This window comes from Humulus lupulus, chromosome 3 (genome assembly GCF_963169125.1).
Source record: "Humulus lupulus chromosome 3, drHumLupu1.1, whole genome shotgun sequence".
In the NCBI taxonomy this organism is placed as follows: Eukaryota; Viridiplantae; Streptophyta; class Magnoliopsida; order Rosales; family Cannabaceae; genus Humulus; species Humulus lupulus.
Window position 1 is genome coordinate 164,323,665 of NC_084795.1, and position 25,849 is coordinate 164,349,513.

The 25,849-nt window shown below is 36.2% G+C and overlaps 1 protein-coding gene across 2 annotated transcripts in view; it reads left to right on the forward strand.

Moving 5' to 3' along the window:
- LOC133823260 (uncharacterized) overlaps window positions 1-25,849 on the forward strand; it is a 36,184-nt gene that overhangs the window by 5,021 nt on the left and 5,314 nt on the right. The window contains exons 2-8 of one of the 2 annotated variants that reach the window (XM_062255926.1): window positions 8,853-8,954; window positions 9,719-9,966; window positions 19,938-20,093; window positions 20,170-20,326; window positions 21,983-22,122; window positions 22,207-22,242; window positions 25,633-25,668. In XM_062255926.1, the coding sequence (XP_062111910.1) occupies window positions 8,876-8,954; window positions 9,719-9,966; window positions 19,938-20,093; window positions 20,170-20,326; window positions 21,983-22,122; window positions 22,207-22,242; window positions 25,633-25,668 (852 nt within the window). In that variant the 5' untranslated portion in view covers window positions 8,853-8,875. The remainder of the gene's footprint in view (window positions 1-8,852; window positions 8,955-9,718; window positions 9,967-19,937; window positions 20,094-20,169; window positions 20,327-21,982; window positions 22,123-22,206; window positions 22,243-25,632; window positions 25,669-25,849) is intronic. The other variant, XM_062255927.1, reaches the window with a different exon arrangement.

The window sequence follows — 25,849 nt, forward strand, 5'->3', positions numbered from 1 at the left end:
CAAAGTGCTCAGTCTTTGCCCTCTTTGCCTATCCAACTAGATAAATCAACTGGTCCTTCCTTACCCACTTTTCCTATCCAACCAGATATCAGTCCAGAAAACACACCCAACCCGTCCTTCTCTATAGTCAATCCGCTCTCACCTTTCTCCTCAGAAAACCCAAACACTCCTTCAACTTTACCACCACCTCAAACTCAAGCACAATTTGATATAGGTAACAAAGAACTTCGTGTTTATAGTAGGAGAAAAGTTGGAAATATAGAGGTCAACATGCAAGACAAGAACTGCTCAAACACTCATCAAAGACCTCTCAACCTCGAAAATCATGAAGGTAAGGATTTTGTGGTTCATGAGTTAGTTTCTCCTACTATTGATGATCTCGACCTACCTATTGCTCATCGAAAGGGTGTTAGAACTTGTACCAATCACCCCATTGAAAAGTATGTTGCTTATGGGAAACTAACACCTATGTACCGAGCTTTTGTCTCTTCTCTTGATCTTATTCAGATTCCCACAGACATTTATGAAGCCTTGAAAGATCCTAAATGGAAGACTGCAGTCGATGAAGAAATGAATGCTCTTGAGAAAAATGGTACTTGGGTTCTCACTGAGTTACCTCAAGGAAAATAGACAGTTGGTTGCAAGTGGATTTTCACCGTCAAATATAATTCAGATGGGAGTATCAACAGATTCAAGACTCGATTAGTTGCCAAGGGATTCACTCAATCATATGGTGTTGACTATCAGGAGACCTTTGCTCCTGTCGCCAAACTTAATACAGTAAGAGTTTTATTATCACTTGCTGTAAATTGTGAGTGGCCTTTATATCAGTTGGATGTGAAGAATGCTTTTTTGAATGGGGATCTCGAAGAAGTCTATATGGAAATTTCACCAGGTATGAAGAAACACTCCAGTGGTCGAGTAGTGTGCAAACTTCTCAAATCTCTTTATGGCAACAGTCACCTCGAGCATGGTTTGACAAATTTGCAAAATTAGTTGTCAAACATGGATATACTCAAAGTCATGCTGATCATACTCTATTTTTCAAGTTCTCTTCAACTGGGAAGCTAGCAATTCTCATTGTCTATGTGGATGACATAATCTTAACTGGAGATGATTTTGGAGAAATTTCAGATCTTAAAAGACTTCTTGCCTCTAAATTTGAAATCAAAGATCTAGGAACCCTCAAATACTTTCTTGGTATGGAAGTAGCGCGATCGAAAGAAGGAATTGTTATATCTCAGCGAAAGTATATCCTAGATCTTCTAAAGGAAATTGGAATGATTGGGAGCAAGCCGTTTGACACTCCTATGGATCCAAACTTGAAAGTTAATCGAAGAGAGGATTCAACTCTAGTAGAGAGGGGGAGCTATCAAAGATTAGTAGGAAAGCTAATCTATCTCTCTCATACCAGACCTGATATCGCCTTCCTTGTCAGCGTTGTTAGTCAACATATGCACAGTCCTTGTGAGGAGCACTTGGAAGCAGTGTATCGTATTCTAAGATATTTGAAAATGACACCAGGTCTTGGTGTGCACTTCAAAAAACACAACAACCGAGACTTGGAAGTTTACAGACTCTAGTTGGGCTGGAGAGCTGACTGACAGACGATCAACTAGTGGTTATTGCACCTATGTATGGGGTAATTTAGTTACTTGGTGTAGTAAAAAGTAGTCTGTGGTCTCAAGGAGTAGTGCATAGTCAGAATATCGTGCTTTGGCCTTGGGTATTTGTGAAGGGATGTGGATCAAAAGACTCGTGAATGAATTGAGGTTTGACTCTCCTGAGTCTTTTAAAATGTACAGTGATAGTCAAGCAGCAATTAGTATTGCTAAAAATCCGGTTCACCACGATAGAACTAAACATGTTGAAATAGACAAACATTTCATTTCTGAGAAGGTGAATTCAAAGATCATTGAGCTCAACTACATTCCTACAAAGAAACAAATTGCCGACATTCTAACAAAAGTACTACCAAGAACAAGTTTTGAAGAATTTAATTCCAAGCTAGGTTTGTATAACATATACAACTCAGCTTGAGGGGAGTGTATAAATATCTTTGTAAATACATTTTGTACAGCTAATTTTAGGTTGTAATTTATAGCTCAGTTAGGTTGTAATTGACAGCTATGTTTAGGTTGTATTTTTTCCTTATTTTTTGTCTAGCTCTTTGTATTCAGCCTATATATAGGCCATACTATTCATCAATAAAAATATATTAAAAGTATTATTCACACAAATCTACAAGTGGTTACCGAGGTTGTGGAACATAAAAGGGCTGAGGAAGAAGATAGTTAGGAAGGGAAAAATACAGAGGTAGAGGAAGATATCCCATGGGGAGAAATTGAGGTACTTTGGTATGATATGGGATGACAAATTCTAAAGGTTCTGCCAATGTCAACTATGGTGAAAGCAGGAAAGAGAGGGGGAAGCCATTAGTTTTCCAATAAAGGTGCTTACATGGAACATAAGAGGAAGTGGCTCATCCTATAAAAGAAGGGCTGCTAAGGAGGTGGTTTGCAAGATCAATTTGGATATTTTAGTTCTTCAAGAAACCAAAAGGGAGATTATAGACAAGAAGTTTGTTGGAAGCGTGTGGAAATCTAGATTGAAATCATGGGTGTATCTACTATCCATAGGGAGAGGGTAGGAGGTATTATGGTGATTTGGTATTCAAGGAAAATAAGGTGGTTGAATCAATAATAGGGGATTTCTTCGTGTTAATCTTAGTGGAGGAAGTGGATACCGAAAGATGGTGGCTCTTAGGTGTTTATGATCTTTTCAGGGACGACTTGGCTGGTTTTAGTAGTGTGTGGGTGGAGATTATAGCGTTGCGAGGAACACATGATAAATTTAACTGCAGCACAATCACGAGGTAGTTTGATGATGTTAATAGGGAACTCTCTAAAATACTTGAGATCAAACAACGACCAATATACGTGGTCAAACTTGAGAGAGGTTCCAATTTGTAGTAGGCTAGATAGATTCTTGATTACTCCATGTTGGGAAGGAAGGTTTCTATATGTGAGACAATCTTTGGAGTTTAGAGCTATTTTGGATAATTGCCCGTGATTATTGATACTATACCACCAAATTGGGGTCCATCCCTTTTAGGTTTGATAATAGTTGGCTACATCATAAATCTTCGAAGGAGTTTCAAAATTAGTTGCGAGAGTAATTTTACAGGTTGGGGAAGTTATAAATTCGTGAAAATGTTTGAGCTCATAGAATAAAAGGTGAAGCAGTGGAGTTTTGCAAAAATGGGGAGTAAAAGAGCAATAAAACTAGTAGTCAAGACTTCAGAGAAGAATCCTAGAGCTTGACGATGCAGTATATAGGGTAGACGGAATCAACTTTCAAAAGATGAAAGGGAAAAGCTAAAGGAGAATGGGCTCAATTGATTTTAGAGGAGGACCAGGCTGTTGAGATAAAATCTAAGTTTCAATGGTCAAGGATGGTGATGGCAATTCGAGGCTCTTTCATAGTTTAATGAATGCTAGAAGGACAAAACAATTCGTTTACAAAATTGAAAAAGATGATGGAACCATTTTAAAATTGGAAAATGAAATAAAAGATGAAGTGGTGGGCTTCTATAAATCTTTGTATAGATTGAATCAAGATAACTTTGTGGGATTTGAGGAATTGGAGTGAAGTGGTATATCCCATAGTACAAAAGTGTGGTTGGAAAGACCTTTTGAAGGGGAAGAGATTTAAAGAGTTGTTTTTGAGTGATGGAAACAAAGCTCCAAGACCTCATGGTAGTTTATAAGGAGAACTTGGAGGCGTTTAAAGATGATTTGTTAAAATTTTTAGCTGAGTTTGAAGAAAATGGAGTGATTAACCAAGTCACTAATGAAACATACATTTGTATTATTCTTAAGAAGGCAATTTTGCAAAATTAAATTTTTTAAGCCCAAATAGTTTGGCTACAAGTCTCTAAAAGATTATTTCGAAAGCCCTCTCTATGAGGTTAAGATAGGTGTTGGGGGAGACAATTTTAGAAACTCAAAGTGCTTTTGTGGTAGATAGGCAAATTATGGATGTGGCTTTGGTAGCTAATGAAGTTGTACGCGAGCATTTGAAGAAGAAATGGGTGGTCTTCAAAGTTGATTTTGAAAAGGCGTATGATTTGGTAGAATGGAAGTTCTTAGAATGTGTACTTGAAAAGAACTTTGGGAGGAAATGGAGGCATTGGATAATTGGATGTTTGAAATCAGTCTCATTTAATTTCTATCAATGGGAGGCCTAGAGGTAAGATTGAGAGATCTAGGGAGTTGAGGCAAGGTGATCTCTTATGCCCGTTTCTCTTTACTTTAGTAGTGGACATTTTGGGTACACTTGTGGAAAAGGCAAGGAGTGCAAATCTGTTGTAGATGATATACTATTCTTTTTTGTAGAAGCTAATGTGTTGTTTTTGAAGAGGCCTATCAAGATCTTGAAGGCTTTTAATGTGTTCTTGGGGCAAAAGTTAATATGAACAAGAGTAGTCTACTTGGTCAATGTGGATGACTCTTGGCTTCAATTTGAGGCTGATGCAATTGGTTGAGTGGTGCGAGATTGGCCTTTGAAATACCTTGGTTTTCCATTGGATGATAGTCCTAGAGAAATCACGTTTTGGGATCTAGTGATTAGGAAGCTTTCCAAGAGGCTCGAAGGATGGAAGACACTTACTTGTCTAGAGGGTGTAGATTGACATTAATAAATTAAGTCTTATCTTCGTTACCAATTTACTAATCTCTTTTTATAGTTCCAGGACATGTGGTAGAGATTTGTAAAGAATGATGAGAAACTTCTTTTGGGAGGGAGGAGAACCTAGTCTCTTTGGAGGTAGTATGTTTAACAAAAAATAAAGGTGACTCAGGTCTTGGGAATCTTTGTTTGAGAAATAAATCATTATTAATGAACTTGTGAAATTGCTATGGAGGTTCCCTGTAGAACAATGTCAATTATGGTGTAGAGTGATCAAAAGCAAGTCTGGCTTGTATGAAAGCGGGTGGGATACAAAAACCAGTTTGAGAAGGACTCTTAGGAGTCCATGGAAGGGTTTAGCTGCTTTGTATGAGAACTTTGTGTCAAGGGTATCTTTCGAGGTGGGAAATGAAAACCAAATTTGTTTATGGGAGGATATTTGGTTTTGCTCGAAGGCTTTGAAGGATCCATTTCCTGTATTAGCAAGATAAAGTTCTAAAAAACAGCGTGGTATTTTAGAGTTCGTGGTTGATAATAGGTCTTCAGCAGCATGGAACTTGCATCTCTTCAGGAATTTAAGAGAGAGATTCCTAAGTCAACTTGCTGTCTAGAAAGAATGGGCAGCGTTCAAGTATGTGAATTGCTTGGAGATTGTAGAATATGGCAGTGGGAATAATACAAGAATTTTCTCTTGCAAATCAGCTTTTAATATGCTAAGAGAATGATTCCATGTTGACTTTAAATTAGGCTGATATTCTTTGGAAAGTACGCCCCACGAAACTTATTTTTTCTTCGTAGTTGATCATGTGGGATAGACTGAATGTGCATGAAGTCCTTCAAAAGAAGAGGCCATTTTTTATATTTTCACCTAGCTGGTGTGTATTGTGCATAAAGGATAATGAGAATAGCAAACACCTATTCATCCATTGTGACTTTTTCTTGAAATTGTGGTACAAACTATTATATGAGTTAGAGTTGTTTTGGGAATCCGTCAATTGTCAGGAAATTTTGATGTTCCACGTTAGAGTGGGAAAGACAAGTACTTTGGGTCACTGCTGTGTTGACTCTTCTTTGGGGTTTATGGTTGGAAAGGAACAAGAGGATTTTTGAGGAACAAAGCAGCAAAATAAATAGCTTATGGGAAAAAATTAGAGCTTCTCAAATGGAGTGCCAAATTGGTGATGTAATGTGGGAGATGCAAATATTGTGCCAAAAAAAACATCATCATCCCTAAGGGCATTAAAGGCCGATTTACAAGAAAACATCCTTGAAGAATCCTCTTTCCAAATCCTGCAACCCTCGAGCACTTGACAAAGGCGGCCTGTATCCAGAGTATCTAAGAGACTAACCAAAATTTGATAGTTCTGTATCTCTAAGATTCTTGCGAAAATGTAGGTTCCGAGTCACTAGAATTGAGTATTCTGCCACAAAGTGGGATATGCAATGATGCCTTTTTTCACATAACCTAGCTAGCCCAGGAAAGGTCTCACTCAGAGGCTGCTCACCAACCCAACTGTCCTCCCAAAACTGAATCCTGCTACCACTACCTACCTTGAAAGAAACAAGTTGCAAAAAGTCCTCATACAAAAGCCCTATACCCTTCCATGAACTTCTTTGTGTCCCTCTAGATCTCTTATTAGTATTCCACCTATTGCAATGCATCCCATATTTACTTTTGATCACCCTCATCAAAGAGAACCTTGCCCTAGGGAAAATCTCCACAACCATTTCATCAAAAGTGACTTGTTTCTCAACCGCAAATTACCATTACCCAAACTACCCTTGTTTTTCGAGCGGCACACTACTTCCCAAGAGATTAAGTGATCTCCCTTCTTCAACTCTCCTCCCTCCCAGAGAAAATTCCTAATAGTTCTCTCCAAAATCTATCACATGGCTGAGCATTCTAAACAGAGACAAGTAGTAAATTGGCAGGGACGATAACACAATTAATTAACGTTAACCTTCCCCCTCTAAACAAGTAAGCATTGTTCCATCCTTCTAGACGCTTAGACACCTTTCACAGATTCCCAACAACTAATCTTTCTTTGATTATCTCTAAGCGGCAAACCCAGACAAGTCAGTGGCCAATCTCCTACAACACACCCCAAAGAATCAGCCTCAGATTACAGCTAGTCCTCCTCCACATTAATACCTAGCAAGTTGCTTTTATTCAAATTAGTTTTGAGGCCCGAAAAAACAGCAAAGGTCTTTAGGATCTGAATGAGCCTATTCAGAGTTTGAGTATTTGCTTCAACAAAAAAACAACATATTGTCTGCGAACTGCAATTGTGTGACTTATACTTTATCCTTTCCTACCACAAAACCATGTATTAGATCTGCGCTTCTAGCTTTGCTCACCAATCTCCCCAAAACATCCACCACTAAAGTGAAAGGAAAGGGAGATAGAGGATTGCCTTGTCTCAACCCCATTGACCCTACAATCTTGCCTCTTGGTTTCCCATTGATAAAAATAGAGAAAGAGACCGATTTAAGGCAGCCCATAATCCACTTCCTCCATTTTTCTGCCAAAAATTTTCTTTTCAAGAATGAAATCTAAGAACTTCCATTCAACAAAATTGTAGGCTTTTTCAAAATCCACTTTGAAAATCACTCCCTTCTTCCTCGTGCATCTGTGCTCATCTACTACTTCGTTAGCTACCAATGCAACGTCCATGATTTGGCGACCAGCCACGAAAGCACTTGGAGTTTCAGAGATCGTCTCTGGTAGCACCTCTCTCAATCTCATGGACAGTACTTTAGAGATTACTTTGTACAAACTTGTGACCAAGCTAATTGGCCTAAAGTCTTTAACCTTGCACGAGTTTATCTTCTTCGGAATGAGGCATATGTCACTCATGAACATGTGGTCTTCCTCTCTTTTTCTAAAAAAAAAATATTTGCATCTCCCGTTGAAGATGATCTTAGGCTCTTGGTAGCCCTCTGGTTGTATAATATTAAAAAGGTTTTAAGAGATTCCATTCTCTGTCATTAGGGGAATCTCTCTCTTATTAAGAGAATGAAATATCATTTTGTATTACTTTTTTCTTTCTTTCATGTCTCTAGCTTTTGTCTACATTGTTTGTTTTGTATCACCTATCTGTGTTGGTGATATCAGTGGATTTTTCACGTCCTTGTATTTTTCTTTTAAATCAATACAAGCCAGGTTTGTTTTAAAAAAGAAAATCCAAATAATAGTCAATAATAATGCCATTTAATCGATTTTGGAGGACAGAAGGAATTGGAATCCGGATACCAGTGGAGTTTTTAATTGTAAGTCCGCCTTCCATTCCTTGAGCTATGCTCATTTAGGCCCAGAGTTGGATTGGGCTAAGTTTTTGTGGAGGAGTGTTGCTCCGTATAAAGTTAAACTGTTTGGTTGGTTGTTATTCTTGGATAAGGTGAGCGTTCACGAGAATTTACAGAGGCGTAGACCTTTCCACTATCTTTCGCCAAATTGGTGCGTCTGCTGTAAAAATGAAGTAGAATCAGTTCGTCATCTTTTCTTAGATTGTCTCCTTGCAAGGGAGGTGTGGTTAAAAGTACTGGCAGAGTTCGGGGTCTCTTGGTGTATGCCGTCTTCTTGTTCTCAACTGTTCCTGTCCAATCTGGGGGGCGGGCGAAGGATGGTTCGTTTGTGGCAGAGTACGGTTTTGGCAACTTATTGGGCAATTTGGCTCGAAAGGAATAGTAGAATCTTTGAAGATGTCTCTTCTGTAGTGGACAGCCTTTGGGATAAAATCAAGTTCTGGGTGGCCACTTGGGTGTATAGAACGACAGACTTTGACGGTTTGTCTTTTTTGGATCTTTGTAGGGAGTGGAGTAGTCTATGGGCGCATTAGAGTTTGTTGAGTGTGAGTCCTTGGGTGTTGTCTTGATAATGTTTGTTTATTTTTGTTCGTTTGAGTTGTTTTTTTTTTGTCACCACGGTATTCCTCCGCCATAAGTGAGGGTTCTCAATTTATTTGAGAAGAGGTCACTCCATGACCTCTGTCTCCTTTTCAAAAAAAAAAATGCCATTTAATTTGTTCTTTTTTTTGGTTGAATCCATTTAATTTGCTCTTGTTTTTCATTAAATAGTAAATGCGACCTATGTGTTTTTCTTTTCTTCTTGCTTGCTATTGATTATCTTGACTGTTGATAATGTCGTTTCCAAATTGATGCAGGGAATGTAAAAGATTGTACCAGTATGACCAACGAGGTTTTTGATGGCCAGACATTAGCTGAGAAGTTGTCTAAGCTCAACAATTCACAACAAAGCATTGAATGTATCCTTGATTGGTGTCATGTACTGTCTGGTTATAGTACTGTTAATGTTCAGATGTCGCTTGATTCCTTATAGACCATTTTATTAAAGTTAACAACCCTGAATTTTTTGGGTGTCATAGCCTGGTATTATTGCTTACCAATGTATTTGTTGTGCACTTTTGTTTTTAATAAATTTTGCTTTCCAGTTATTTGTGAGTCTATTTCACGTTCTCTATGCATGTTTGTGTATTTGCTTAATTTTTTGCTTGTTTGTTTATAGTGTTGTATTTTATGTTAGTACATTAGCTGAGGTTTTTATTTATAATGACTCTCTCGGTTTTCTTAGTAGTTGCTCTTTTTTAATTATATATATATATATATATATGTATGTATTTACAAATAAACAGTTGCATTACGCAAGCGGCTTTTATAATTTTCCTATTTTTTTTTCTAACTTTTCTTATCGGGGTGAAGTCATTATTATTATGTTTTTGGTGGAGGGCTTAGGCTAATGATGGCCTACAATGTTAATGTATATGGAAAAGACAGGTGCTTTATACCATCTCAAATAGTTTGATATCTCTATTACAACTCATTCTGTTTCAGATTTTCCATGTGAAGACCAATCTGTAGAAACATCAATATAAATCATAGATTTAGGATATAGTGACTTGCAATATTTACTAATTTGATTGTTCTATAATTCCATGCTTTTAGCCTTTCTTCTTTTGGATAAAAAAATTGTTCTGGTATTATGGTATGTATTCTTTGAGCATCTGATCAGCGTTGTCTCGATGGTGTATCTCTTGCCGAAAGAAGGCTAAGCCTATAGTTGAAACATGGGATAAGTTCTTTAACTCTTCCCAGCGAGAGCAGCACATATCTTTTCTATACCTGGCTAATGATATCTTACAAAACAGTAGAAGAAAGGGCAGTGAATTTGTGAATGAATTCTGGAAAGTTCTTCCTGGAGCTCTCAAGCTTGTTTACGAAAATGGAGATGAACATGGGAAGAAAGTGGCAACAAGACTGGTAGGTTCATTATATTTCGGTCAACTGTCTTCTCTTAGTTCCTGTTTGTATACATCAGATTAAGTTCTTTAACCAACAATTTAGAGTTGCTAAACTTGTGTGGGTGTGTTCGCATTAAAACTTGTATTAATTGTGGACTTCCCGTATCCTATTTCTATTGCTTTTCCAGTATAAATAATATTTCTGCTAAAATAAAGAGGAATGAAAATTGAACATTGTACTTTACCACCCAAATAGCCTTGTATGGACTACTGGACAAGCATTTTTTTTTGAATAAGAGACAGAGGTAGCATGTCCGTGAGTGACCTCCCAAATTTATTAGCGACCATCACTTATGGCCGAGGAAAACCATGGTAACAAACAACAACTTGGAGATTTAAACATAAAAAGTCAACAAAAACAAATAGATTAAATGTATAATCATAACCTTTCATAACCTATTAGGCTTGGGCACCTAAGGAAAGTAGATTGTTGATAATCCAATAAAGTTTTATTAGCGAAGCATATTGAAAAAGATTTTGGGCCAACTTGGTATTAGGAAGGAGTCTATCCTTGCAGATAGAATTTGCTTCTATGCTTTTTCAACGTAAAGCACATAACATGCTCATTGGTCCCTTATGTTGCAGTTATACACCACAGTAGAGTAGATGAAACAATATCTGAGTGTGATTATTATTGAAATTCCCAAGAATTTGAGAGATTTGGCCTCTCTCATAGAGCCATTGCTCAATGCATATTAGAATAGGCATATCACACCCTTACACTCTTCTAATGTTTTCTCATAAACTTTCCTAAAGAAAATCAATCCTAGGAAATCCTAAGACAATCAAACTGATTCTATGACGTTTAAAATTTTGCATGATTATCTTATTTTTCAAAACCTTACACCCACTACGATTTTATACGAGCATAGGTGTATTATGAGCAATTATCAGGAAAAAATTCTCTACTTTTATTATATATTTAATGAATAGATTACATCTGATATTTATACTGTATTTACAATAAATAAAATAGGAACTAACTCCCTAACTAATAGGACCGGACTAAAGACTAACTAATCAGCCTATGACTAGGGAAACCATACGACTGATTCTACACTCCCCTCAAGCTGGATGATATATATCATACATCCCAAGCTTGTCTATCAATCGCTCAAACATAGGCTTAACAAGAGCTTTTGTCAGAATATCCGCTGTCTGTTGAGAAGTCGGTATGTAGGAAACCTCAAGAATCCCTTCATCAATTTTTTACTTTATAAAGTGTCGGTCAATTTCAACATACTTCGTCCTATCATGATGGGCAGGGTTGTGTGAAATTGAAATTGCAGCCTTGTTGTCACACCAAATGATTATAGGACCTTGCTGCAGTACTTGTAGTTCTCCAAGGAGATGTTTCAGCCAAAGTGCTTCACATATACCAAGAGCAGTAGAACGAAGTTCAGCCTCAGCACTACTCCTAGCAACCTCAGGCTGCTTCTTACTTCTCCAAGTAACCAAGTTTCCAAAAACATAAGAGCAATATCCTTAAGTAGATCTCCGATCATTTGGATATCCTGCCCAGTCAGCATCAACAAACACTTCAATACTCCTCTTAGCTTGTTTCTTGAACATTAACCCTCTACCAGGAGTCCCCTTTAAATATTTCAATACTCGGTTTGCAGCATCCAAGTGACATTGATATGGTGAATGCATGAACTGACTAATACAACTTACTGAAAAAGCAATATCCGGCCTGGTGTGAGCAAGATAAATTAACCTTCCAACCAGCCGTTGAAACATACCTCAGTCAATAGGTGAATCTTTAGGATTGACTTCAAGTTTAATATTTGGGTCCATAGGAGTATCCACTGGTTTACACCCCATTAATCCAGTATCTTCCAGCAAATCTAGGACATATTTTTGTTGTGAGATAAATATTCCTTCCCGACTTCTAGCAACCTCCATTCCAAGAAAAAACCCGAGTTTTCCAAGATCCTTCATCTCAAAAGTCTTTGCAAGATGCTTCTTGATTCTATTTATCTCTTCAAGATCATCACCGGTGATTATAATATCATCTACACAGACTATCAATATAGCAATCTTGTTTTTTACTCTGTGATGAAGAAACAAAGTGTGATCGGTATGAGCTTGCTTGTATCCTAACTGTAGAATAGTTCTGGTAAACCTATCAAACCACGCCTTAGGAGACTGCTTCAGCCCATAGAGAGCCTTCAAACGACAAACTGATCCTTCTCTATTTTTATTAAACCCTGGTGGAGATCCATGTACACTTCTTCTGCCTAATCGCCAAGGAAGGCATTTTTGACCTCTAGCTGAAACAACGACCAATCTAAGTTTGTTGCAAGAGATAACAACACTCGAATAGATTGATCTTAGCCACAGGAGCAAAGGTCTCTTGATAATCTATGCCATAAGTCTGTTTATAACCCTTTGCAACTAGACACGCCTTGTATCTTTTAACAGATCCATCACTCTTGTACTTAATTGTAAAGACCCATTTGCATCCAGCTGGATCTTTCCCTGCTGGCCGGTCCACTATTTCCCATGTACCATTTTTTTCTGAAGCCTTGATCTCCTCACAAACTGCTGCATACCACTGTTTGCTTTTAAAAGCTTACTCAATATTTTTTGGTACCACTGTTTCTGAAAGATTAGTTTCCAAGACTTGTAAAGGTCTAGATAAATGAGAATAGCCCAAAAAATCTGATATAGGATGTTTTATAGTACACAAGCGAGTACCTTTACGTAGAGCAATTGGCATATCCAACTCAGTGTTATCAGGACCTGGTTTCGAAGCAGATGATTGGTGTGCTGGTGGTGCTGGTTCAGTTCCTATTTCTGCATGTTTTCTTCTGCTGTAAGTCAGAGGGAAAGGAGAAATTGATGGTCCCATAAGCACTGGAATTTGGGGACTATTTTGACCAGAATTTTGAATTTCTTGAATAGGTAAAGAAGCTAGGTCAGCTCCCTGATTTTGTGGGGAATAATTTGGCTCAACATGCTGAATTTGTGTACCATTTCGAATTAAATTCAAATCAGAAATATCAGTTATTTTGAGAAAAATCTGGCGGATTTGGTGATATTTGGTCAGAGGAATTTGAACCAATCTGATTTGAATTTAAATTGGAAATATGGGATATATTAATATTATTGATATTCTGATTTTTTTCCCTGATTTGATGGGAATACAGTCTCCCCCTGAGCCGAATTAGGAGGGGTATTTAAATCCCAAAAATATTCCCAATTTTGTTGAGAAATAAGAGAAGCTGAACCAGAAAAATTTGAAAAATCAAAAGATTCCTGCTTAATAGAAGAATCCGAATAGACTGATGCTCAAAAAATGTTACATCTCTAGAAATAAACTATTTTCTTTTTGAAGGAGAATAGCATCGGTAACCCTTTTGAGTAGAAGAATATCCAACAAAATCACATTTTTGACTTCTAGGATCCAATTTAGATCTAAGATGAGAATGAATATAAACAAAAATAGTACATCCAAAAATTCTTAAAGACAAATCATAAAATAGATGACTACTTGGAAAGCATTCATGAAGAACTGAAATTGGAGTTTTGAATTTTAAAATCCGATATGGCAATCGGTTTATTAAATAGCAGGCAGTTAAAATTGCATCACCCCAATAGTGTTTAGGCAAATTACTAGTACAAAGTAATGCACGAGCAACCTCTAGTAGGTGCCTATTTTTTCTTTCAGATACACCATTTTGTTGTGGTGTATCAACACAAGAACTTTGATGAATGATTCCTTTGTTTCAACAAAAATTATTTAGAGTGGAATTAAAATACTAAGTTCCATTATCAGTTCGAAGAATCTGGATACGAGAATCAAATTGAGTAAAAATCATGTTAAAAAATTGCTCACATATTTGCACAACTTCAGATTTTTCACGTAAAAGAAATATCCGACAAACGCGCGAATGATCATCAATAAACGTAATAAACCACCTTTTATTTGAAATAGAAGAAATCTTTGAAGGACCCCATAGATCACTATGAACAAGAGAAAAAGGTTTAGAAGAATGATATGAATGAAGTGAAAAAGGAATTCTAGTATGCTTAGCTAATTGACAAACTTCACACACAAAATTATCCGAGGAAAGAAATAATGAGGGAAATATGCGACGCATGTAAGAGAAACTAGGATGACCAAGACGATGATGGAGCAATTTTATTTGGTGGTGACGCTGAGAAGATAATGAACCATGGACAACTTGGCAACAACGAACCTCAGGACCAACACGAAGAAGGTAATCCTGCCACTACAACAGCACGCCCAATCATCCTCCCCGAGTCCTGATCCTGGAAAACACATTTTTTGAGAAATTAGCAACACAATTAGAGTCCCGAGTTAATTTGCTAATAGAAAGCAAATTATAAGACAACTTAGGGACAAATAGAACATTGTGTAGCATGAAATGAGAATTAAAAATCACATATCCAACCCCCTCTACTGGAGCAATAGATCCATCTGCCAATGTAACAGTACGAGTACCAAAATTTTTTTTGTACGAAGAGAAAATATTATGAGAACTCGACATGTGTTCGAAAGCACCTGAATCAATTATCCAAAACTCACCCAATGTGTCTGACTCGTTCACAGTGGAAGAAGAAATACCATGAGTCATTAATGATTTAGAAGAAGAGAACAATTGTCTAATCTGATCAAGTTGAGCTTGAGTGAAGGTCATGGATGAGGAAGCTGCATCAGGTTTTTGAGTCACTACATCAGGTTTGGAGGTTGTTGGAGGTTTGACTCCATTATTCTGTCGCTGGTTGCGTGGCACCCAGTCGGCTGGCTTACCATGTAGCTTCCAACACGTTTTCTTGGTATGATGAGGCCGACTACAGTGTGTACACCAAAGAGGCTTTCGAGAGTTAGATGAGCGAGCAGCCATGGCAGATGCATTGGAGTTAAGTGGCGGAGCTGAACTCACAGAAGGACCTCCAAGCATAATACGACGATGTTGTTCTTCACGACGAACCTCCAAAAAAATAGAGTCAAGAGTCGGAAGTGTCTTATTACTGAGGATGCGACTACGACCATCATTAAGGACAGGATTGAGACCAGTCAAAAAATCATAGGTTTGTTCTTTTGCAAGCAATTTCCTATAAATCTCTTGATTGGTAGTGTCTGTTCAAATTGGCTGAGTAAAAAGGTCAAGTTCCTGCCAAAGTTTGGTTAAAGAACTATAATATTGAGTGATGGTACCTTCATCTTCATGCAAATTCCTAGAGCGATGTCGTAAATCGAACATTCGTGAAGAATTCTCCAAATCTGAATAAGCTAAAACCATTGCATCACATATTGCTTTTGCTGTTGGGTAGAGCAAATAAATTTCAACAATGGAATCATCCATCGAGTGTAGGAGCCACGCCATAACCATGGAATTGTTGATATCCCAAGAAGGAAAAGTAGGATCGGTAGAAGCTGGTTTGAGAATCGAACCATTGAGATAGCCAAAACGGCCTTTTCCTCGAATGATGAGTTGAACAGACTAGGGCCATTGAAGGTAATTCCAGCCGTTAAGTTTGAAACTTGTAATTTGGAAAGGCAGGGAGTTATTATCAGTGGCAGTAGGATTGGTGGAAGTGATTGTGGGATTTGAAGGTAGGATATTATTATCAGTAGGATTTGTGGGAATGATTGTGGGATTTGATCGACCTGTGTCCAAAGACACACAGATTCATTTGTCTTGCTCATTCCAGAAAAATTGAATTTTCTCAACCAAAAAATTGCTTTTAAGTGTCGGTATGCTCTGATACCATATGAGCAATTATCAGGAAACAATTCTCTACTTTTATTATATATTTAATGAATAGATTACATTTGAAATTTATACTGTATTTACAATAAATAAAATAGGAACTAACTCCCTAACTAATAGGACCTGACTAAAGACTAACTAATCAGCTTATGACTAGGGAAACCATACGACTGATTCTACATGTACCATAATGGAAGTCTATCATTATCCCCGCTCAAACTTTCACCTTGTCCTCAAGTTGAAAACGAGGAGATTGCTGCTATAAGTTGGTGTAGCTCTCCCAAGTTGCTTCAAAAAGGGGCAAGTTGCTTCAATTTGCATGAAAGGGAGATCCCCAATTTGCTGGTCATGATGCAGATTTTGGAGCTTGTGTCAATTCAGTGATGGAGGATAGGAGAGTGGTGGTTTCTGCTACAAATGAAGAATTCTCTTGCAAATCAGCTTTCAGTACTCTTAGCTTACATCATTTGAACTCTGAGGAAAGGTGGGCCGAAGCCATTTTAAAGAGATGTGCATCGTCAAAAGTTAAAGTGTTTTCTTGGTTACTAGCATTGGAAAAGCTTAATGTTCATGAGAAACTTCAACGAAGGCGACCATACCAAATGTTATCTCCAGGATGGTGTGTATGTTGCAAGAGAAATGAAGAGAATATCTCTCATCTTTTCTTGGATTGTGATTTTGTTAGAGGGTTGTGGACTAAATTGCTCATTGAATTTAATATTCAAGGGTGTATTCCTTGATCTTATGCTCAGTTGTTAGATTGTAAATTATATAGGGGAAGGAGAATTTCAACTTTGTGGAAATTAGTCATTCTTGCTGTTTCTGGATTGTTTGGTTAGAAAGGAATAGTACAATTTTTGAAGATAAAGAGGAGTTAGTAAAAAGGCTTTGGGAAAGTTAAAAGTTTTGGGTAGCAACTTGGGTTTATCGAGCTAAAGGTTTTGAGGGTTTATCTTATCTTGATCTTAGTAGAGATTGGGCAAGTTTTCTATACTAGTTATGATTTAGTTTTGTAAGGTTTTTTTTTTTGCTTTAGATTTATTCTATCTTGATTGTTACTACGGTTTTCCTCTCCCATAAGTGAGGGTTTTTAATAAACGTGGGAGGAGGTCACTCTGGGACATGTGACCTTTGCCTCTTTTCAAAAATCAAAAAGGGCAAGTCCTTCCACTAGATCAACGCCTGTACCTTTCCCAACCCATTGAGTGGCAATCTCTCATGCCAATCAACTTTGCTGGTTCAACTATCTGCTCTAAATTTGGGCTCAATTAAGGGGACAACAACATGGATGAATAACCCCCTTCAAATAGCCCATAGAATTATATAGAAGTTTTCACATTCTGCTTGGTAGCAAGTGACTTCTGTCGATGTGGTTTTAGCTTGATAAATACAATCTCTTACCTTGAAATGTTCATCTCTCCTTTTTTTATTTGTTGTGCTTGTCGGAAATGCATTTTAAGGTCATCCAACTCTGCATCCCGTTTGACTAACATATCTACTGAGGATATCGAAGTGGTCCTTGCCTTTTATCAAATCAATGAGGTGGGTCATGACTATGAAATCGTGAATGTAGTATTCTAATACTTAGCTCAAGCTAACCACTGCATCCAAGGCTGGACGTTCAAAATCATATCAATGCAGGCCTGCTATGGCGTGGGTCTATGCTTTGGAACTTGAACAGCTTTTGCCAAAAATGGCTCTCGTCATGATCTAAGATAGTCAACCTCAGTATCCCATGTAAACGAACCACTTCCGTGAAGAATACTTCAGCAACAATGCGAGTAGTGATTGGATGCTTCAGAAAGAAATGGGTGTATGTGCTCAATCTATCCACCACAACTAAGGTGGTATACGTGCCTTGGGATTTGGGCAGCCTTTCAATGAAATACATAGTTAAATCCTCCCAAACCAACAAAGGTAAAGCAATAGGTTACAGGAAACTTGTAGGTGCGATGGCCATTGTTTTTTGCCTTTGGAACACCTCGTAGTTGCGTACCCAATCAACCACTATCTTTCACATCCCAAGCCAATGAAAGTTAGTTGCAATGTGTATGAAAATCTTATCCTCACTTGAATGTTCACCCAAAAGAGAGTTGTGATGCTCACACAAAATAATGAGAATATGGTTACAATTTTTAAGGAGCATCAAGCATCCCTTATACATCAATTATCCATGCTCCATAATAAAACTAGGCCTTTGTTGGAAATAATCATGGCCAAAAATTCGACATTTTTTAAACTCTTGCTTCAAAGATTCCCAATTAACCCCTTTAGAGGGTGTTTGGTATGAGGAGTTTAAAATAATTTTATTAGTGGGAATATTAAAGAGGAGGATATGATTCTCTGGAAACTTGTAAACTATGTTTGGCTGTGCATGAGAATATTTGGTCATATTCTTGTTAATTGAATTACATTGTTTGGTTGAACATGAGAATCTTATATATTAATATAAAAATTCTAATAAAACAAGATGTATAGCTATAAAAAACTTGAGTAATACAAATGCTGAATAGGACATATTCAATTCTATAAAATTTAGATTTTTTTTTTAAAATTTATAAAATGTAGAAAGGCAAAATTTAAAAACATTGAAGAAATCTAATATGAAATTAAAGAAAAGATGTTATCAATAACAAACAAAAAAATGACCGCATGTTGAAGAAGTACAACACACTAATATATTGTGATATATTTTAGGGTTAAGTTTTAATTATTTTTATTGATTATTTTGTGGGACCCACTGGATTCTGTTTCATGGGAATATTTAAAACCCACCATTTTGGAAGTATTTATGATTACCTTGTCATAAAGTAATCTTATTTCCATTGTATTAACTTTCCCGGGATTAAAAGAAGAAAACTTTCACACCAAACATGAGATTGAAGATTACCTTTCCCATGCAAGGATTACTCCATTCCAAACAGTCCCTTAGAGGTAAGCAAGTTTTGGTATTCAACTGGCTGGTTGATACTTGGTAGGGCACCTGACTTACACTGTAACTTGAAGTTGTACCCCATAAAATTTTCCATTCAACGTTGATATTTTGAAATCTTTGGGCGTTGTTTCAATTGGAACTTTAAGCTTTGTTGGTTTGTGCGCTCCCACAAATCATCAGTCAAGAAGGGAAGGGCACCATTTTTGGATAGCGAAAACGACCATCAATTCCTTCTCACATACTGGCTTCATCCTTGCTTGTTGGCCCTAGACTTGTCTATAGAAGGCAATGAGTCACTGCTCCTGCATCAAATCTGCCCCAACACCATACACTAAAATTGTGGTCAAAATCAGGAACTGACAACAGTGGAACTGTGATCACGACTCATTTGAGAGCCTCAAACGCCGCTGTTGTGGTTTTGTTCCAGCCAAATTTATCCTTCTTCAGTTGCTTCGTTAATGGCAAGCAATCTCACTATAAGCTCAAACAAACTTACGGTAGTACCCAGTAAGTCTCAGGAAATCACACAATTCTCGGATGTTTCTAGGCTCTAACTTAACATGATTTGCAAGCTCCCAGTTCAGTGTAATGCCGTATCACCTTGTAAGCTCACAGTAGTATTACCCATGGTATATTTCATAAAATAAGTTTTCCAATAAATGTTAGTCACCCCAGTGATTCCAACCACTGAGTACTGACTACCCAAAATGAGGTTTGTGCTGCCCAAATCAGGAGGAAGAAAATTGATAGGAAATTCTTCCTATCAAGGTATTTTCTTGACTAAAAATGAATCTGAAATCTTTACTGCAATAGAAGAATGAATGTAAATCCCAAACTTTTGAGAGAATTGGTGTCTCCCAACAGAGCTAGGCTTTCGAAAACTAGCAAATACAATTTGATAAGTTCCCTCCTATCTAGCTAGGACTATTTATAGACTAGTTAGAGAAACATAATTAAAAGAATTTAACTAACTAGGCCCCAATAGTCAACCCAATAACATGAGAAGAATTCCCACACATTTGGTGACTAAAATGTTTCCAATCCTGCAAAGAGAATATTCAATTGATTAAGTGCCAAATTACTTGAACCTGAGGTCACAAGATCTCTCTGGGGATGTGTTCAACATATTTAATCCCTTACGATCTTATCCTATTGTAATATACAATAGAGTATTTTAGTTTATTGTTGTTTTTATGCCCTTCTTCTCTCTTTCACTCTTGATATAACTTGTTATGTTTTTGGGATGTTCAGGTTGATATTTGGGAAGAAAGAAAAGTTTTTGGTTCTCGAGGGCAGAGTCTTAAAGATGAAATACTGGGTAAAACCTCTCTTCCTACATCTATAAGCCAAGTAAAGAGTTCAAACCCTATCAAGATAGTAAAGAGGGATGCACATTCCGTACGGATTGTAAGTAAATGGCAGTTTAATATTAAATATATATATTTTTATTGTTCTTGAACATGACTTTCAGTGGTCATTCCAGAAATTGTCTGTGGGAGATCTGCCAGAAAAAATTATTACTGCATTTCAATCTGTTCTTGATGAACATATCAGTGAGGAAGCTGCTATAAAGAAGTGTAGCACAGCTCTGCAATATGTCAGCAAAATTGAAGAAGAAGCTGAAAATGCCTTGACTCAAGGTAAATAATTCACATCCAAGTTTTTTGCACTTGCTTTTAAGTCAGTTGCATTATTGTATATATAAATACTAAAATATTTCCATCTCATTTAAGTCTTGTGCACTTACATTGCATACTTACAGTCTAATTTAATAAACTCATTTTTCTTTTTATTCAATCACTTTATCCATTTCATTGCTTCAGATAATTAAATATTTCTTCCGGCAAATGTATTTTTTTTAAAATACAAAATGAGACTAGCTTTATTATGAATAGTAAAAATTATCACAACCAAAGGAGTTGATTTATCCAAACACTCCAAATCAAACTCAAGCAATTGAAAAATCTAATAGCACTTACAGCCAACAACCACAAATCTGTAATATTACAAAAATGCAAAGCCTCTCATTCTCCTAGCATGTTAAAAAAGGAAAAGGAAGAAAACTATCTTTCACGCTCATGAGCAAAACAACAACCTAAAGTTGATTTATTCTAGCAAGTTCTTCGTGTCTTAAAAGATCCTTTCATTTCTTTCCAATCAAATTGTCCAGATAATAGCGCCAATACTCCACAATTCTGGATTATCTTTTCTTTATGTTAGAACTTCTTACAGAACGGTGAGTCATGTATTCATAACAACTTCTCGGGGCAGACCAAATGAAATTCAACAAGATATTGGTCCAAAAACAATGTCCTTGCAAACTCCCAATGAATGAAAATGTGATCTACAGACTCAGCTTTTTCTTACAGAACAACTCCATGCTAGGAGAAGCACTTGATAAGGACTGTTAATTCTATTCATGGCTGCCAACCATCCAAAGATTTTGATCTCAAGGGAACACGCATTATTTAAATCATAATGATTTACGTTACCCAGCTGTAGGATCTAGCATCCACTCTCTATCAATACCCTAGCATGTGGGCTTTGTATATAATTGATTCAACAAACCCAACTTTTTAGGCATTCCTAAAATGTGAAAATTCCTGCAAGATGCTTTTGTTAGTGTTTCATTTGGGTCAATTTTCAATGCGTGAGAGGACAGATGATTTTTTTTTTCTTTTTCTTCAAGAGAAGGAAATGTGAGTGCATTTCCCGAAAAAGATAAGGGAGTACATTTTAAATATATTTCATCAGAATTGGAAGAATGTTTTGCATTTTTTCAAGTAAGAAATATTACAGATTACAAAAGACTACTAGCTGTCATCTTGAATAACAGCTAAGAACTACAATTTTTACTCCAAATAGCATCCTAGTGCGCAGCTCAGTCCAATCCCAGATCATATCTAAATTCTTCGCTGTGTTTTCATAAGTTCTACTTTTTCTCTTTAACCAAAATGGCTAGGAGATAGCCACATTCTGTAGCTTACCCCATCAACTCAAACCCTAAAACTAGCAAGTGTCTGATATTTTGTAGTTTGTTGACTTTTAAGGTCTTTATTTTTTTTAATAATATATATGTATATATGTGTGTGTGTGTGTGTGTTCATACAAAGAGAAGAAATTCATTAGAAGGTAGGTATATTAGTATTTATACCTATTTCAGTTGGATGATTGTCTTTAGACAATTGTGCACATATAAATTGGTTAAACAATTTCTCTTCCTCGGTTTATCTCCTCCACTTTCCTCTCTCTTCTTTCTCACTCATTTTCTTTTTAACAAATTTTGTACTAATCAGGAAACCAGCAGGGATCTGGATTTCTGGATGAGCTGCAAGAGCAGGAAAATTTACTCATTCATTGTATTGAGAAACTTGAAAGTGCCGAGGCAATTAGGGTTTCATTGGTTTCACAGCTCAAAGAGGCACTTCAGGAACAAGTATAAATTATTCCTATTTGTGCTGATGCGCCTTTGTTTATGTTTAAAGTTCATGTTGGTTTACTTGCTTTTAAAAATTTACAGGAATCAGAGCTAGTTCACATTCGCACACAGTTGCAAGTAAGAAACAATTATCTATTTCTTGTCACTTAATTATATTTCTGATTGGCTGTGGAAGAAGTTGATATCATATTCAATTTTCTATTACTATAGTCAACACCTCTAGTACATGTGCACTTGGAAATTGGATAAAGATAGTATGCAGGTTTTCATTAGGTTAAGTTATTGGATTAATTTCATTAGTTTCTAATCATTAGAAGGTATATTCATTAGGTTTTCATCAGTGCTTATTTTTAGATTCCACATTTTAATTGAGATTATTGGATTATGGTTAATTGAAGATGGAGTGATGAAATTGAGGTAGTCCTCTAGCTGGTTTGCAGGTAGAGATTAACACTGGAGTTGATTATATGATAAACTAGAGAAGTTCATAGCTTAAAATAATGTAAAAACAAAACTTGAAGTTTGTTTAGCATTTTGGGCTGAAGGAAACATATGGTGAGTGTTTGGTAAAGCTATAGATTTAGAGGTATTGTGAGTTGGAAAAACAGTATTAGGGTGATTGATAAACTATATAGCTGTATTGTTAACAAATATAACATGGCTGAAACAGATATCATTGTAACATTAATTTATTTTAATTTTTTAACATAAATTCACATAAGCATTTTTATAGTTTTTTTTACTTGAAAATTTATGATTTCACAATATATTTTTTTAGAAAAGCATACACTGAAAAAAGGATTAGTAAGAATTTTTCTTTTAATTACAAATTGTAATGCTTATATTGTGGCCAAGTTGAAATTTTGTGATTTTCATAAGGGTTTAATTTGTCATATGAAATATTCATTCAAGGAGAAGAAAGTCCTGTTTAAGCTAGAATTTTGAAGTTGGGATGTGCCAACTTTGGCCTTGGTTTTCTTTGATAATCCATATTTGATAATGTTTGCTACACTTTTTCATCCATAGTAGATAAGAGCTTTAAGCTTATTTAAAGTTCTACCAAACTGGCTTCACAATTATAATGTTTACCTAAATATTGTAGGATTTAGAGGGGGTTCCACTTTTGCATCTTAGTTTCCTCAGCAGGTTCTGAAGATTTATAGGTTACCCAAGAAAAATTAAAGGAGAAGGAGAGGAAGGTTTTGGACAGAATGCAACAGTAGTATTAGTACATCACATTAATTAGGGTGGCGTTCTTAGCTGTGAATGTGTCCCAATATTGTTCTCAAATCTTAGGCTTTGTGATACGTGGTAAGCTTTTCAGATTTTCTGGGGGAGGAGAAATATTGTGATTGGATTATTTTGGCAGAGAAACTAAATTTTTTAGATACAATTGGAAAAAAGTCAATTGCAAAAGTTTATCTATTCTCTTCAGTAACAGGGTAACAACATTTGTGCAAGTGAAATCTGAATTAAGTGTTGCTTTTTCATTGCTGTTTCTTTCAAGATGATATTCACTTATATTGCCTATTATTTATTTTCATACAAATGGAAGAATGTGAGTTGCAATATTTGTAGTATCTTAGGTCATTGAATTTTTGACCATGTGATTAGTTAGAGAAAGTAGGTTATTTTACAGTGGAAACTCTCAGAATTCGTGTATGCATAAATATCCTTAGCACTTATTTTGTTCTCTTTGTCGTTTCGTTTTGGTGGGGTGTTAGTAAGAAATCATCAACAAGGAAAAGAAAAAGGGTCAACTACAATTACAAATCTCTTAGTAAATCAGAAAAAGAAAGTCAATAAAATCCTAAAGATCCAAACAGCCAACCAAAATTTAACCTTCTCCTTAAGTTGAAATCCATCCAAGCTTGGAAGATCCTATTTTTTTTTTCTAAACAAAGCCCCCATCATATCACCTCTAAAGCGACATTCTACACAATTTTTCTTCTGCTGGACTGCGACCCTAAACCTCCACACAATTGATCTAAACTGGAATAGGAAAATTTCTAGGAAATAAAATTTATTGATACCAGGGCCAATTACAAATGATTCAAGCTATTTGGATGGCTCAATTCTCCCCCACAGTATAGAACGATTATATTCTCTCAGAAACTCGCTCTGTACAGTACTCAATATCTAGATATCCCCCACAAACAATTAGTCCTAGTATTTATAGAAATAGGCTTCTAACTCACCTGTAACTAACTTCCCTAGAAACACATCAAGACTAACAATGGAAAAAGGCCAATAATAAAGAGTACAGCTGGACAGTATTTTACTTAAGTAGGTCTCCTAGGATACGTATAACGTATTGGAGGCGTAACAAATAAGAAAATAAAAAATATATATATATAATTAAGTTTTTATTTGGGAAATTTTGATGGAGATTGGAGACCTTTTGCTTTTTGTTAAAATCACAGTGGCATCATTCGGGCTGACAATAAAATTTTTGTGAAACTTTTACTATTTAGCTTTGTAATTATTTTAATTAAAATGATAATTATTATTTTAATGAATGTACTTTATTGTTAATGACGATTAAAATGATAATAATCAAAACTGAAATTTTGGCTAGTGAGGGGTGTTTGTAGTTTTTTTTTTATTTAATTTTAGGGTGTTAATATAATTATTTTGGATAAAGAGGTATGATGTTAAGTTTGGCTTAATTTATGATAGTTAATACTATTGTAGAAAATATTGTATATTAAGCATTTACTCAATATCTTTTTAATAAGGAAACCAAACTGAATTATTAGAAAGTTACTATAATTAGATTATTTACTTTTAGGCTAATTGGTTTACTCTAGAATATCTGTAATTAATCTAGAATATTTGGTATTAAATACCAGATATGTTTATACCTGTACAGTGCCTATTTAAAGGCCTTATTCTCTATCAATAAAGATTATCAAAAGCTAATTTTCTACATGGTATCAGAGATTTCCTTCTAAACTAGAAACTTCGAAGCCTCCTTTTTTCTCTTAGCCTTCGTCTCTTTCCTTGTGGCCACTCTCACCAAAAACTCTTCTGATTGGAAGCCTTGTTCCTCTACTCGTGCTCCTTCGGAAAGCCAGAGCTTCATTACCGCTCCATCTGAGCCTTTCCAATTCACTGTAGCTCAGATCACCCAACTCCATCAGTTGCTTAATACCTCCAACAATGCTACTGCATCTGCTCCATCATCGTCTTCACATCCAGGTACCTCTGTAGCCTTCAATGTTCAAAACTCTACCTGGATTGTGGATTTAGGGGTCTCGGTTCACATGACTGGTCAATCCCATCAGTTTACCACACACTCCTTGTCCAGGTACTCAAAAAATTAAGATTGCTCATGGTTCCCTCTCCTCTGTGGCTGGTAAATGGTCTATATATTTATCCCCCTCTATTACTCTTTATGATGTCCTTCATGTCCCAAATCTATTGTGCGATCTGCTCTCTGTTAGTAAAGTCACTCGAGATCAACAATGTTTTGCCTCTTTCTCACCACTTTGTTGTACTTTTCAGGATATGTCATCGGGGAAGACGATTGGGAGTGCAAAGGCATGTAGTGGGTTTTATTACATTGATTTGATTCCTCATGCTAAAGTAAATAAAACTTTTGTTTCTAGTTGTATTGCTTCTCGTAATAATGATATTATGCAGTGACATTATAGGCTAGAACACCCTAATTTTTCCTATTTAAAATATCTCTTTCCTAAGTTGTTTTAAAATAAAAATTTGA